The sequence below is a fragment of the Falco biarmicus genome, chromosome 14 (assembly GCF_023638135.1).
Source record: "Falco biarmicus isolate bFalBia1 chromosome 14, bFalBia1.pri, whole genome shotgun sequence".
Classification (NCBI taxonomy): domain Eukaryota; kingdom Metazoa; phylum Chordata; class Aves; order Falconiformes; family Falconidae; genus Falco; species Falco biarmicus.
In genome coordinates, this window is record NC_079301.1 from 14992155 (window position 1) to 15006302 (window position 14148).

General features: G+C 40.5%; 2 protein-coding genes across 7 annotated transcripts in view; both read left to right on the forward strand.

Moving 5' to 3' along the window:
* Positions 1 to 12059, forward strand: part of MTM1 (myotubularin 1) — a 48770-nt gene extending 36711 nt beyond the window's left edge. For 2 of the 3 annotated variants that reach the window (XM_056359910.1, XM_056359912.1), the window contains 6 exons: positions 122 to 307; positions 1327 to 1533; positions 5064 to 5156; positions 6824 to 6937; positions 7285 to 7461; positions 9772 to 12059. In XM_056359910.1, the coding sequence (XP_056215885.1) occupies positions 122 to 307; positions 1327 to 1533; positions 5064 to 5156; positions 6824 to 6937; positions 7285 to 7461; positions 9772 to 9939 (945 nt within the window). In that variant the 3' untranslated portion in view covers positions 9940 to 12059. The remainder of the gene's footprint in view (positions 1 to 121; positions 308 to 1326; positions 1534 to 5063; positions 5157 to 6823; positions 6938 to 7284; positions 7462 to 9771) is intronic. The other variant, XM_056359911.1, reaches the window with a different exon arrangement.
* A 1094-nt stretch (positions 12060 to 13153) lies between these two features.
* Positions 13154 to 14148, forward strand: part of MTMR1 (myotubularin related protein 1) — a 39211-nt gene continuing 38216 nt past the window's right edge. For 3 of the 4 annotated variants that reach the window (XM_056359907.1, XM_056359906.1, XM_056359908.1), the window contains exon 1: positions 13157 to 13442. In XM_056359907.1, the coding sequence (XP_056215882.1) occupies positions 13312 to 13442 (131 nt within the window). In that variant the 5' untranslated portion in view covers positions 13157 to 13311. Of the gene's footprint in view, positions 13443 to 14148 lie in introns of all 4 variants that reach the window. The other variant, XM_056359909.1, reaches the window with a different exon arrangement.

Below are 14148 nucleotides of genomic sequence, written 5' to 3' on the forward strand. Positions count from 1 at the left end.
TTACATATTGCTCAACTACAAAACAAAGTATAAACAAAATTCAGTCCCTTCTTGTTCTGTTGAAGAGCTGCTACAACAGTCTATATGTGACTAAAGTTAATTTTAGATCTCTTGTTTGTAGGCAACTGGGGGTGGATATGAAGGTGAAGATGCATATCCCAACGCAGAACTTTTCTTCTTGGACATTCATAATATTCATGTCATGCGGGAATCTTTGAAGAAGTTGAAGGACATTGTTTACCCTAATGTGGAAGAATCACACTGGTTGTCGAGTCTGGAATCAACCCATTGGTTAGAACATATAAAGGTAACTTTTTGCTGTTTGAAATAACGCTTGACCAAGCCTGTCATGTCAGACTTGCTTTCTTTGCTGGACTTTGAGATAGTCCTGATACAGAACACACTGAACTACTTGGACTACAAAGCCAGCAGAGTATATTATGATTTAACATTATTAAGCAACAGTAGGTGAAATGCAACATTTATTGTCTACCTCAAGTCAAATACCAGTCTTTAACAGAGGAATACATTGTTAGTCTGATTGCCTTCACATGTAAGAGAAGAGATTTCTTTTTGTTTCTAGCAGTGCCGGACTATAGATAGCTGTCATTGTGAAGGATTAGTAATTACTTCAGTTGTCAGTATGTATGTAACTTTATTTTGTGGATTATAGTTTTGTAAATAAATCTTGTAAATGTGTTTGTAAATTTTGTAATTTTCACCTTGTAGCACAAATAAAATACTTAAACTGGTAATTCACCAGTGTTCTTACTGGTTGACCTTTGGACCTTTTGCCTCAAGTATAGCTATGCAAAAGTATTGAGAGATTATGTAATGAATTCTACTTAATAAATTTTCATTTTAAGTTAATATTTGGAAAATAAGCATATTAGAAGGGTACAAGTTCCTTTGTCCAACAACTGAAATATTTCAGTGATTTAGCTGAAAGAAAGGAGCCAAATGAAATACAGATTTTTTTTTTTAGAGAGTATATCCTATGGTAAATCCTCTCTTTCTTTAAAAAAGAAGCTTATGTTCTTTGATTTATCAAGGTTACTGCTTTCTGCCCCATTTTTTAAGAATTTGCTGTGAGATGAATTAGACCTTACTAAGGGATTAGGGAACCAATCTGTTTCTCTATTTTTATACCAGAAATTTACTTGATCTCCTAGAAAATTCTTTTCCAATTGACTACACCATGTTCCTCGGGTCTTTTAATGGAAATAGTATCAATTAAGATATTGTGTAGATACAAATAAATCAATTTATTTTTGTTAGAATGATAACACTAATTAGTGGTCTTTGGTGTCTGTTCCTCTTTGCTAGCTTGTCTTGACGGGAGCTATTCAAGTGGCAGACAGGGTGTCCTCAGGAAGGAGCTCTGTGTTGGTTCACTGCAGTGATGGCTGGGACCGGACAGCACAGCTAACGTCGCTGGCCATGTTGATGCTAGACAGCTACTACAGAACAATTGAAGGCTTTGAAGTTCTGGTGCAAAAAGAGTGGATAAGCTTTGGACACAAATTTGCATCGGTAAGAATTAGAAGATAATTGCAAGAACCATGCAACATTAATGTTCTAAAAAGCTTTTAATATTAAACTAGTCATTGTGTCAGGGTTTGATAATTCTTTATTTTGGAATTCTGATTTAAAACATTTCCAGGTAAATCTGAGAAGAGCTTTTGGTTTTGGACCTGTTTAGTTAATTTTTTTTTGCTGTTCTTTCTATGAGAACTTATATTTTGTTCTTTACACGCTTTTGAAAACACAGAATTGCTAGGGTTACTGGGGTTGTGGTTATTAAGCAAAGGAAATGAGAAGGCAGAAAAATTGTCTTCTCAAACTTTTCAAAAGATGATGAAATAAGGCTGGAACATGGGGCTTTTCCTTCACCCTCCCTTTGGACTATTTTGGATGTTATGGGAAGCATATGAATGAATCTGGCCAATGTCTTTTAAGTGATGTTTTGAATGCTGCTTCCCAGTATTCTACCCTTGTCATAATAGCTCTCAAGAGGCTGTCACTGATGATGCTGGCTCTAGTTCTGTTCTGTCTTCTGGGTGCTTAGAAGGTTAAGTAGAAATTGTCTGTAGCAAGTCCTTAATATCCATGCATAATGCGAAGTGCAAAATCAAGGGTGCTCATGTTAGGAAACATTTCAGAGTCTCAGTGGAACTTGTTTTAAATTTGGTAGCTTACCATTTAATCAGGAAATCTATATGAGGAACCTGGAGGAGCAGAATAGATTGCCAGGGTGAGTGTGCTTTGATATGTAAACTTAAAACATAAGTTGGGAGCTTTACAACAGTGCTGCTTGTTGATGCTGAACATTGTAATTCACAGTAAGAAGTTTCCACACCTTCAGGAGAAGTCATTTGCACAGACAACTTGTCCCTAGTGGAATATTCTAAAGATACTACTTAATATTGCTAAAATTTGGAAAATAGGCAATCTGGAAAAAATCAAGAAATGGAAGAATATACCTATGTGTGTATTTCATGCCCATTTTACGTTTGCAAGACTGTCTCAGCCACTTGGAAATTCATGTATAGCTACTGAGCGTGAACCACTTCACCATTTATTGTATGGTGTGTGTATAGTGTACAAAGTGTGCTTGTATGCTGCAGCAGTCTTTGATCTGACATTCTAAGCTTCAGAGCACCTTTAGGAGATTTGCATTTTGATCATTGGGAGTCGTATCTGTCATAGTCCATTTTTTTTGTATACTTACCTGTAGTCTTCTAGTAGTGGTGTGTTACATAAAACTTTGAAGTATTCTGTCTATGGTACAGCCACAGGAAAAACACTGGCTTGCCTTTGTATTCTTGTATTTTATTTCGTATTTTTTAAAAACATTATAGTCATGGTGCAGATAAAATGAGATTGTATAACTAGGAGACCTGTAGCCTAGCACACATGTTATGCTTTAACAGACAGCTTGAAAAAGAGATCCGTGTGTCCTTCACCATTCTGAAAAAACTAAGTAATCTATCATTCTTTTTATTAAGCCATTAATTTTATTTTGAATAATCAAAAGAGTTTGTTCTCTCTCAACAGATAATGTTTTTCTCCTATTAGTGAGGTAGGACTTTTGCACCCCTTCCAGATGACTAGCTCAGACCACCTGTTCATCTCTGACAATGTAGCAGCAATAAGGATGATTTAAATAGCCTGCTTTTGCTTAAACTACTGTTTTATTTTCCCCAACTTTCTCACTCAAGTAGTAATCTTTGGAAATGGTTGAAGCCACTCTCCTGTAGCCATCCGCAGTTGAGAGTACCGTATATTTGGATTGGATGGGCTGTTCAGCTTATAGTGAAGTATTTTCTGGAGTATTCTGTAGAAATGGTTGAGTCGCTGTCTCTGGAGGTATTTAAAAGATGTGTAGATGTTGCACGTAGGGAAATGGTTTAGTGGTGGACTTGACAGTCCTGGGTTAATGGCCGGACTCAATGATCTTAAAGGTCTTTTCCAGCCAACATAATTCTATGATAAAAAATGATAATGCAAACAGAAAATATTTTGATCATACATGCTCTGTTTTAGTTTGGTTATTACCTGATAGATCTGTGAGTTTTAATAGTGAGGACCAGGCACTTCGGTGCAGGTAGCGTTTCCTGAAACTCATCTCTGAAACTATTGTTGTTATGCCCTCCTTCAAGTGGGGAGTTGGAGAAGAGTAGGGAGTTTCTTGTATTGTCTGGATTAGTGCAAGTGTCATGTTTTCATGTTACTAGGGCTGCAATTTGGATGTTTTAATAACAAATAACTAAATAGTAGACTACTTTGTAGTTCCTCCCAGTATTTTCTGTCTAATGAAGCACGCAATAAGTCCCCTTGTTGAAAAGGGGTTCCCTGCCCCTGCTTTTCTATGTATAGTGAACTTGGTGCACTCTGCAGGTGTTAAAAATGCTTTCTATCTAGAATGTCATTCTAATAATGCAGTCTAATGTAAGAAATAGGAGACATAGACATAATTATAGATGGAAAATACTCAGACATCCTAAAACTTCTAGCCGTAGTGAAAGTGGAAGGACATTCACTCATTACTGAACACATATATGACTCTGTTAACAGATACAATGTATTTTAAACCATAAAAACTGGAGAGCAAGGAGGCCAATTTGTTTGTCTTCCCTACAGTGTTTTCCTAGTCATTTGCTACTGTTCACTGAGTTCGGCTACAATCCCTCATCTCACTCTATTTCCTGCCATTCAATTCTATTATTTCAAACTATCTTGCAAATCATTGTAGTGTACTGGTTTTATAACTCTTAACATCCTTAAGACATTAAGCCTGCTGTCTTACGGGCAGAGAGACAGCATCTTAGTTCAACATACATGCTCTTCTTTTGTCTCCTCCAGGCCAGTATATTTGAGCAGAATTATGGAGTTAATAGAATCTCTTTTCCCTGCATTTCTTACCTGTTCTCAGCTATCAAATGTGAAAAGGAAGGAAACGGCTTTTACCAAACCTGCTTTTTGTCTGTGGGGAGAATGCCTTTAACTGTTACTTTGGACTCCTCAGAATAAGTGACTCACCGAAACTTTAGAAATGTGTGTTAATTTTCTGTCAGGAGCATGAACATTTCTTTGAGCTCACTCATGTTCACTGTCTACCTCAGGATGAATCTTTAGGTTCAAGTATGGAGGGGGAAGAGGAGAATCTGTGTGGAGAGTTTGATGATCGAGTTTCTCCAGTGGCTTAAGTTACAAAAAGAAGACAAAGTATATAACTTGGCTTTTGACAAAATTATTACGTAAATGTGTCTTGATTATTTGCAAAATAATGGATACTTTAATGGTTCTGCTTGTCCAATAACTAGCAGGTTTTTATAACAGGACCAATTATCACTTTGGAATTTGATGTCTTTGGAACAGCTTTGCAGTGCTTCTGTATATCTGAATCTCTCCTCCTTGGTGCAATAACTAATTCTGAAGTTATAAAAACAGGTTGTTATATTACTGAAGCACTAATATGCTAGTGCAAAATAAGAAACAATGTCTATTGGGCATAAAATAAACTGTTTCGATTAACAGGAGGCTGTATTGCTTCATTTCAGAGAATAGGCCATGGTGATAAAAATCATGCTGATGCAGACAGATCGCCCATCTTTCTCCAGTTTATTGATTGTGTGTGGCAGATGTCTAAACAGGTATGTTATATCATTCTTCAGAAGGCAGCATTGTTAAGAGATTACTGAATTAAAAACCTAGGTCTTTATTTAAAACCAAAGTATTTGAAGAGGACAGCATACCTCTGTGCTCTGATGCTGTAGTCCAAAAGAGTGGATTTGCTTTTAAACGATACCATGTCTCTACCATATTTCTAAAAGGCGTATATAAGCTGTGGTTATGTTGCTTAACATGGCATTGGCTATGCATGCAAAGCTGGCCTGTCTTGGTTACAGGCTTCTGTCGTGGTTTAACCCCAGCTGACAGCTAAGCCCCATGCAGGTGCTCGCTCACTCCCCCCACATTGGGACGGGAGAGAGAATCGGAAGAGTAGAAGTGAGAAAACTCATGGGTTGAGATAAAGACAGTTTAATAGGTAAAGCAAAAGCCAGGCACATAAGCAAAGCCAAGCCAGGCGTTCATTCAGCACTTCCCATGGGCAGGCAGGTGCTCAGCCATGCCCAGGAAGGCAGGGCTCCAGCACCCATAATGGTTACTTGGGAAGACAAATGCCATTGCTTTGAACATCCCCCCCTTCCTTGTTCTTCCCAGCTTATATACTGAGCATGCTGTAATATGGTATGGAATACCCCTTTGGCTAGTTCAGGTCAGCTGTCCTGGCTGCGTCCCCTCCCATTTTCTTGTGCCTCTCCAGCCTTCTCACTGACAGGGCCTGAGAAGCTGAAAAGTCCTTGACACAATATAAAGATTACTTAGCAACAACTAAAAACATAATTGTGTTATCAGCATTATTATATGAAATCCAAAACACAGCACTGTACCAGCTAGTGGGAAGAAAATTAACTATCCAGCTAAAACCAGGACAGCTTCTCGGAAACATATCGAGAGATGTGACCCAGCAGAATGCTTTTACAGGAATTGTATCACACTATCTTAATAGCATCTGTTGTTTCATTTCAGTTTTTGTGGAACTGTCCTTTGAACCACAGGGACAAACATTCTTTTGTCAAAGCTTGAAAAGGAAGCTTGGGAGCTGTTGAGTGCTGTAAACATATTTTCAATAACTAATGAAACAAAGCAGCAAACTCAGTCCGTTTAGGGACAAAGATTAGGAGCTAAACCAGGGGTCCTCAAACAACGGCCTGCGGGCTGAATACAGCCCCCCAGGGTCCTCAATCCGACCCCTAGTATTTACAGAACCCCCCCCCCCCCCGCTCCTGCCCCCCGCCCCCCCCCGCCAGGGGTTGGGGGGGTGGAAACCAAGCAGCCGCAGATGACTGCCTGCCACTTCATCCGTGCGCTGGCCCCCTGGTTAAAAAGTTTGAGGACCCCTGACCCTTGTTTTCCTGTATGGTGCTGCACTATAAAGAGTGCACTATGGATATCTTACTGTTTTGCTGGTAAAAATGTAACTGTAACCGTTCTGTATTTGATTCTTGTTTTTAGAAACTCAAGGCAGTTAGAACATTTTGAGAAGAGTTTTTTTCAGGGAATAGTTTGACGTTGAACATCTCATGCCATCTGAACACTTACTTTGCTATATAAAGTATATGAAAGCATTATCCTAAAAATTATTTGTAGATGTATTCAGGCTTCTACATGCTGCCTTTAGCCTCTTAAACCAGGGCATGTGCATCTCTCCCTGCTTTTATGATGTAAGGAACAAATGTGTCTTTTCTGCTTTTAGTTTCCTACAGCCTTTGAATTCAATGAGCAGTTCTTAATTACAATCCTGGATCACTTGTACAGCTGCCGGTTTGGTACTTTCTTGTATAACAGTGAGTCTCTTCGAGAAAAAGAGGTTAGTCATATTTAATTGTATCGCTGTCTTGACTCTAGATAATTACAGGAAGTTTGGGTTGTATTGCTTGGTTATATTCCTTGTATTACAGTGGTTTTGAACTGGTTTTATTCTTTTTACAGGATAAGTTGCATGGTAAATTCCTTGGGTTTGGTAGCTTAAAGACTATGCAGTCACTAAAATATTTGTCAAGCACTGGTTGTTTTGAAATATTTCTAATAACAGTAACTTACTATGCTTCTAAGTAAATCAGAAGTATATTAACTTTAGAATGTAACCATGGCTTCTGTGATGGATTTCCTGCTTTTGTGCAAATATTTACTGTTCTTATTTCAATTTCATTTTAGAAAGTGACTGAGAAAACGTTGTCATTATGGTCTTTGATAAACAGTGAAAAAACTAAATATACCAATCCTTTTTATACTAAAGAGCTAAATCGAGCACTCTATCCAGTAGCCAGTATGCGTCATTTAGAGCTCTGGGTCAATTACTACATCAGGTGGAACCCAAGAATTCGGCAACAAGTAAGTAAATTTGCTATAACATACAAAATGCTTTTTGACTTTGGAAATAGGATTTTGTGTCATAACTGACTTGTAGAATAGTACCTGTAATCTGTTCAGGTTTTTAATCCTATATTGGTAAAGATAGAGAAAAAAGGTCAAAATTATTGTTCAGCTTTTGGGTTTTGTTTTTTTTTTTCCACTGAGCTCTTCTCAGAACACTGAATTTATTTCAGTGCTTAGTATCAAGTCGTCCTCAAGCTCTTTCTATCCTCTTTCCTTGGGGACAGGGCTCGGGGAGCATTTTTTAAGGGCATTTGATGCTACTACAGGGCAAATGACAATGCTTAGAGATAGGCTTACCTATCTCTGAAGAGTTTAGGGCATTAGCATCACAAACTCAGTTGGCTGCATTTGCTTAGCCTTTCTCCTTTTTCTGAGAAAGTGTATGAAATCTAGAAATTACGATGACCTGTTCAGTCCTTTCTCTTTCAAAACAGCTGTCTGTATTGATGGCTTATGGTAAGATTATTTTTTTAATGTAACTTTGATGACAATTTGTTACTGAAAATTATACAAGTGGGTCAGGTTGGAAGCCCAGAAAAGCTTTTATCAAATTACACAGAATTCATTTCTGTGCTTTTAATGTTTAATATATGGACACTCAATGTTTGTTACAAACTTGCTAGAGGTCTCGGCAATGCAGCATGTAAAGATAGTGGAGAGAGACTTATTTGTCCTTCTTAACAAGTTCTGGAGTTTTGAGTAGAAGATAGAGGAGCAATTTCTTTGACGGAAGCAGTCTTCATGATCCAGCCCCTGGAATGAATCAGGAGATTCCAAGCAATGAACTTCCTTTCCCGCAGCTGATCTCCTGTATTATTTACAACACTTTAAAGGCTGCAAGAAAGCCAGTTTGCTATATTTTCTTACAAGTATATTGCTAGTTTTAATTTTAAAGTTCTGTTTTTAAAGCTTTTGTTGCTTGTTGTGAAAAATGAGGACATTTTACAAGACGTGAATCAAAATATGTATTTTAGAAAGTGAAAGATTATAGGGCATACAAATTAGCTGTAAATCTACTTTAAAATGTGCTTTGCTTTTATTCAGGGAAGGTCTTTGGCAGGAGTTTCTTAGAAATACAAACCCTGTGATAATCTATGCTGCTACTACTGCTCCCTCATCTTCACCATCTTTACATACAAAGTGCAGCCTTTTTTTTTTTTTCTTTCTGCACACAAAATTTGTGCTTCATCCTGACTTAAGCAGCTGAGTAGTGGACATGTGGCCTGATCTAGTTTTTCAATGACCTTTCATAGTGCTGTTACTTAGAAGCATGTTACGCATCAGATTCCAGTCTAATGAAGAGTCTGGTCTGTCACTAGCAACATTATTAACCCTAATTTCTAATCAGCATCTCTAATAATTTTAGTAACTGCATTCAGTCATTGATGTAACTTCCACAGTTGCTTCAGCATTCATTGCCGTCCTCATCTGGGGTGCCTAGTGAGTGGTGCATGTAAGAGTGCCGGTTCAACTGGTTTTGAATTGGTGAGGCCTTACATTTGCTCCTGAAACTGTACTGCTAATAGCTTTTAATTACAGGCAGTTAACTGTGAAACAGCAGCAACTTCTTGACAGATGTACACAGCTGAAGGTAACTTTAGGCTCTGTACCTGCCTTGGACATTTGCGATAATACGTCTTTTCCATTTGTTTCATTACTCTCTTGAAAACTAGGACAGTTGATTTTTAAACACATTCAGGTTTACTTACAAAATTCACTATAATAAAGTTTTGCATTTATTTCACTTGTTTGTTTACACAAAGTTGCAAATTTGCTGTTAAAAATTGAAGTAGATTTTATCAGTGAGGGAAGCTTTTTAATTGGAAGACATGTAGCTAAAATAGTCAATCTGGCTAAATCCTGTTTTTAGGGAAGGTAGTGAGACATCTGATCTCTGGAATCTAAAAGCTTTTAACAATTCAAGAAGAATACCTTGGCTGAAGATTTTTTGACACCCATCTTGCCTTGCACACAGTGTTAATTAGATAATAAGAAAATAAAATCTATATGCTCCAGAAAGGGCAGGCTGATTTTATTGAGGTAGGAAGAACTGTTTTGTATAAAGATTTTCTTTGGATGAGAACAACTGGAAGGCAGAGGGCTCTTGCATTATAGAAATAAATATTTCTGCTTAGCTACAACTCACTATATATGTTGGGGACTACAAATACTGAGTAATGCCAGGAAAATACAAGTACTACAGCAACCTAACTGTGTAGAAGTAGTTGGACTGAAGTGATGAGACTAATGCAGATCTCTTTCTAGCAGCCAAATCCCGTGGAACAGCGTTACATGGAGCTCCTTGCGTTACGTGATGATTATATAAGGAGACTTGAAGAGCTGCAGATCACAAATAATTCTAAGATCTCCAATTCATCAACCTCATCAGCATCTCCCTCACAAATGATGTCCCAAGTACAAACACATTTTTGAAGAAAATATTGGCTTCGTTCTATACTGTAATAGCAAGTGGTGCTTAACATAGATCTATAGCATAAACAGGAATATTTTAATGCCTTACATTAGACTGTCCTAACACAAGTTACTTTAGCCTGTCTTCATTTGAGGAGGACTCAAAACAAACTCTTCAATTACGTGCCTTTCAGAACCTGTGGACTGGGAACATTATTAATCAACTTCTAGTTATGGAGGACTTTAAGAGTTATTTTAGAAAGTCTGGTACAATTGGAATTAAACTGATATTATTGTTTTCATAAGAATGCTTTAATTTATTACATTGTAGGTCATGTTTCTGTAAGGAAATTCATGCTCAGTCTTACATGTTGTGAAAAAACACATTAATGACGATAGGAATATTCACGTTGTGTAAAATTAGGTATGTGTGTATTCCTGTTAGGAATACATTTGTGGAGTTTGAGATAAAAATAAATTCTATTGTGAGATTTCAGAGAGAAGTGTTGAAATTTTCTGGTTACCTCAGAATCCCAAATTTTCCCTTTTTGAAATAAATAAAAATGTGGAAGGGATTTCACTGATACACTTCTAATGAAAAAGTTCAAATAGCTCAGTAGATATCAAAATAAAAGAAAAAAATCTATTTTTTATTCTAAATAGGTGGGTTTTTTTAAAACAAATTACAATTGTACTAGATTCTAAGAAGTCCTGTCTTGGCTAACTGTTCAGCACTAAAGTATATTACAAATATTGTTAGCAGTGTTTGTTCTTTGGATTAATACCGAATAAAATGGTTCATAAAGAAGGTTTATATAATTAAAAACAGACCCACAGACACATCATTTAAGTATCCAGCAATAGCCATAGTATTAAAGCTTGTGTTTGTCTTCTAAAAGTAAGTGTGCCTGTTTAAAGGAGCTTTTATACCAAAGTAGGGAAAAAAATCAGTTACAAATACTGTTGAAAACTTGTACATTTATAGTTTACTGTTTAATTTAACTTTTTTTTTCAACAAATTTATTTTTAAGTATTTAAGGGACTTCAGTGTACAAGATTTGCCTATAGTGTGTGCACTTCCATTGAACCTTCCAGTGAATCCTGGCTTCAAGCCTTCATTTCAGAGGCTTCCAGTAAACCTTTAATTTGTACCTTTCAGGTATTTTTTTAATAGTTGCAAGCATTTCTTACGACAGCACAAACCTTGCTACTTGATATTTAATTAAAATTTTGCATATTCTCAGAAGTTTAATGGTATTCGGGCGATCCAGGAAATAAATACTGCAATTCCAGACTCTGTAGAGGAGACTATCTAATATTGATATTTCAAAGGAGATATTTTGATGCTTGAGGCTTCTGTCATTGTAAATTATTGTATATGTGGTGAGTTTTGATCTGCACGATATAATAGGATTATATATAAATTGTTTTGTGTAAGTATATATAATATAGTTTATTAGAAATTCTGCAAGTTTATAAAGTGTAAATATTTTGCATATGAAAACTAAATTTAAAGCTATAGTTCCATAAAGTAAGTTTAGAGGACATCTGAATATTTTTAGAACAGTATTTTTTCAAAGGAATAAAAGTGTACTGCCTTTTGATTTAATTCAGTATATACACTGAATTGCACTATTATTTTCAGGGAAGCTCAGAGCATATGGCACGTGTGTGTTTTAAATAGACATGATTCATATATGACTTGGTTTTGTCCTCTAAACTTCATTCTCCCATCAATGTTCTTCGGTATGTATTTCCAAAATAACAATGTCCCAAAATCTTGACTTAAGGTAACTCTTGGCTGGTTAAGATGCATTACATCAGATAAATGAAGAAGGATACTCGATTGTTGATGGTATAACTTACATTTTGAAAGCTATGCATACTACTCTGGTATATTTGCCTTCTACTTACTTGTGGTTTATAAAAAAAAAAAAAAGCTATTTTTATTAGAAATTTGAAGTTTCTGTATTTGAGTTGAACATATTGGTGACATCTCTGAGCAGTGTGAAGAAGTTCAGAAAATCTAATCGTTTTTACTATGTAAACACTACGTGATAAACTATTGCATTTGGGAAAGTAATATAATGGAAGGGTTCTTTTTGCACTTAATTCATTACATATATACATACCAATCTTCATTACTGGTTTGGTCAAATTTCAGTCTTTGAAGCTTGTTGACATGTCTCTGTGTGGGCTTGGCTTTTTTCCAAGTCAACAGATAAAATTAAACCCAGTATCTTATTTTTATATGGCAATATTAGGCAAACACAGGGATGTGTTCAAAGTAGTCATTTTCCAGAAAGTGTCCAATTAAAGTTGCAAATGTAGGCACACAAACAGATTAGTGTGAATGGAAGACTTTTCCCCTTTCTGCCCAGGTGGGTGGCCTGGGCTGTCACCCTGGGGTGCAGGCACTGGCCTGAACAGGACATCTCCCTGTCACAGCTGCCACCGCTGCTCCACCAAACCTGGGGATGCTTCTGAAGTGGTGAGCAGGAAGGTTCCAGGCACCCGTGTGTTTTCCAGGAGGGGTAACAAAGCAGGGCTGGGGTGTGAGTGGCAGCAGCTGTAGGTGCCCGATACCCAGTACAAAATGTCCATCTCGGAACGCTCTTTTGGTTTTCTTTGTTCCCTATTCTTACTTCCGTGGGCCTGAGAAGATAACCTAGTTTTTGTGCTGGGCTTCAGTTACTTACTTAGAAAGTTTTATCTGTTGAATTGCTGCCTTGACTTGCTTCTGCATTTCCTCCCCCAGCATCACTGCTATGGGCATGCCCTAGGAACGGTTTGCCTACTGCCTCCTTCTCTTGCATCATAGCTCTGCCTTGCATTCAGCCCTTTGGGGATTTTGTCCCGCAGTGAGCATTTTGTGCCCTGCTTGAGAAAACAGGTTTTTATAACTGACCGGAGCCCCAGGGCCGGCCACCCTCCTTGGGCACCGCCGGGAGCCTGCGGGGCGCAGTGAGCGCCCGGCGGCCGCCTGCCCTGTGCCTGTCTGAAGGGAAAACGAGCTAATAAAGGCGTCTGGTGTAAACCACCGCCTCTGACAGGCCTTTCCGTGGGACCCCGGAGGTGTCGGCGCCTTTCTGTGACGGCCGAGGCCGCCTCCGTGCCCCCGGGGCCCGCAGGCCCTGCCCGCCCCGCCGAGCCCCGCGGAGGGCGGCAGCGGCCGGGCCTTCCCCCGCCGCGTGGGGCCGCTGCCCGCCCTCGCGGCGGCGCGGAGGCCTGTGGGTAAGCCCCGCCGCCAGGTGACAGCTCTCGGCCGCCGCCGGGGCCCGAGCGGGCCGGGCTGAGGCGGCAGGGCCGGGCCGGGGGCGGGGGGCCGCGCCGCGGAGGGGCGGGAGGCCGCCATCCCGGCGGGCGCAGCGAGTCCCGCAGGCGGCCGGAAACATGGAGCGGGCGGCCGCGGCGGCCGGGCCGGCGGTGGAGGGCGGCGGTGTGAGCAGGCGAGCCGTGCGGGCGGGGGGCGCCGCGGCGGCGGGGGCAGGGTCGCGTCAGGCCAGCACGGAGACTCTGGACAGGTGAGCGGGGCGGGCGAGGGGGCTCCGCCGGTTCCCGCGCTCGGCGGGAGCGCCGCGGCCTGCCCTCCCCGCGGGGCCGGGCGGCGGGAGGGGGCGGCGGGCACCCCCGGCGGCGGGAGCGGGGCCCGCCGGGCTGCAATCCGGGAGCTGATTGCCGCGTAACCGCGCCGGCTGGCGACAGATTTTCCTCGGCGAGGGAACCGACCGTCGCCCAAGTTTCCTGCTTGCGGTTCGGTGCTTCTCATCGCTCGCGTCAGCGGCCCGGCGAGGGCTGGGGCTGCCGGCGGGGCACCGCGCCGCGCTCCTCGGCAGCGCCAAGCCTCTCGGCAAACTCCAGTGAGGCTGCGCTCGGAATTTAAGTCTTTATTCCCGTGGGGGTTTTGGAGGCTTTTTTGTTTTGTTTCCCTGCAAGCCTGGGTGTCGCCTGCCGGGGTGTGCCTGCCCCACCGCCGCTGTGCTCTGGGGCAGCCTCGGGCCGGGCCGGGGTGCGGGAGCTGGAGGCCCGGCCCTGGCGCATCCCGCTCGCCGGCCCTGGCACAGGAATCCTTTCCTGCAGAAGTTTCCAGCTGGAGGCAGACCTCGGAGTGGAATTTACAAATCTTTAGAGAAGGAGTAGATGCTAATGGAAGTTTCGTCCGGAAGAAAAAGAAAGAAAAAAGACTGTTTAATCAGTGCCAGGTTCTGGTCTCCTGATTCTCCCTCTTTC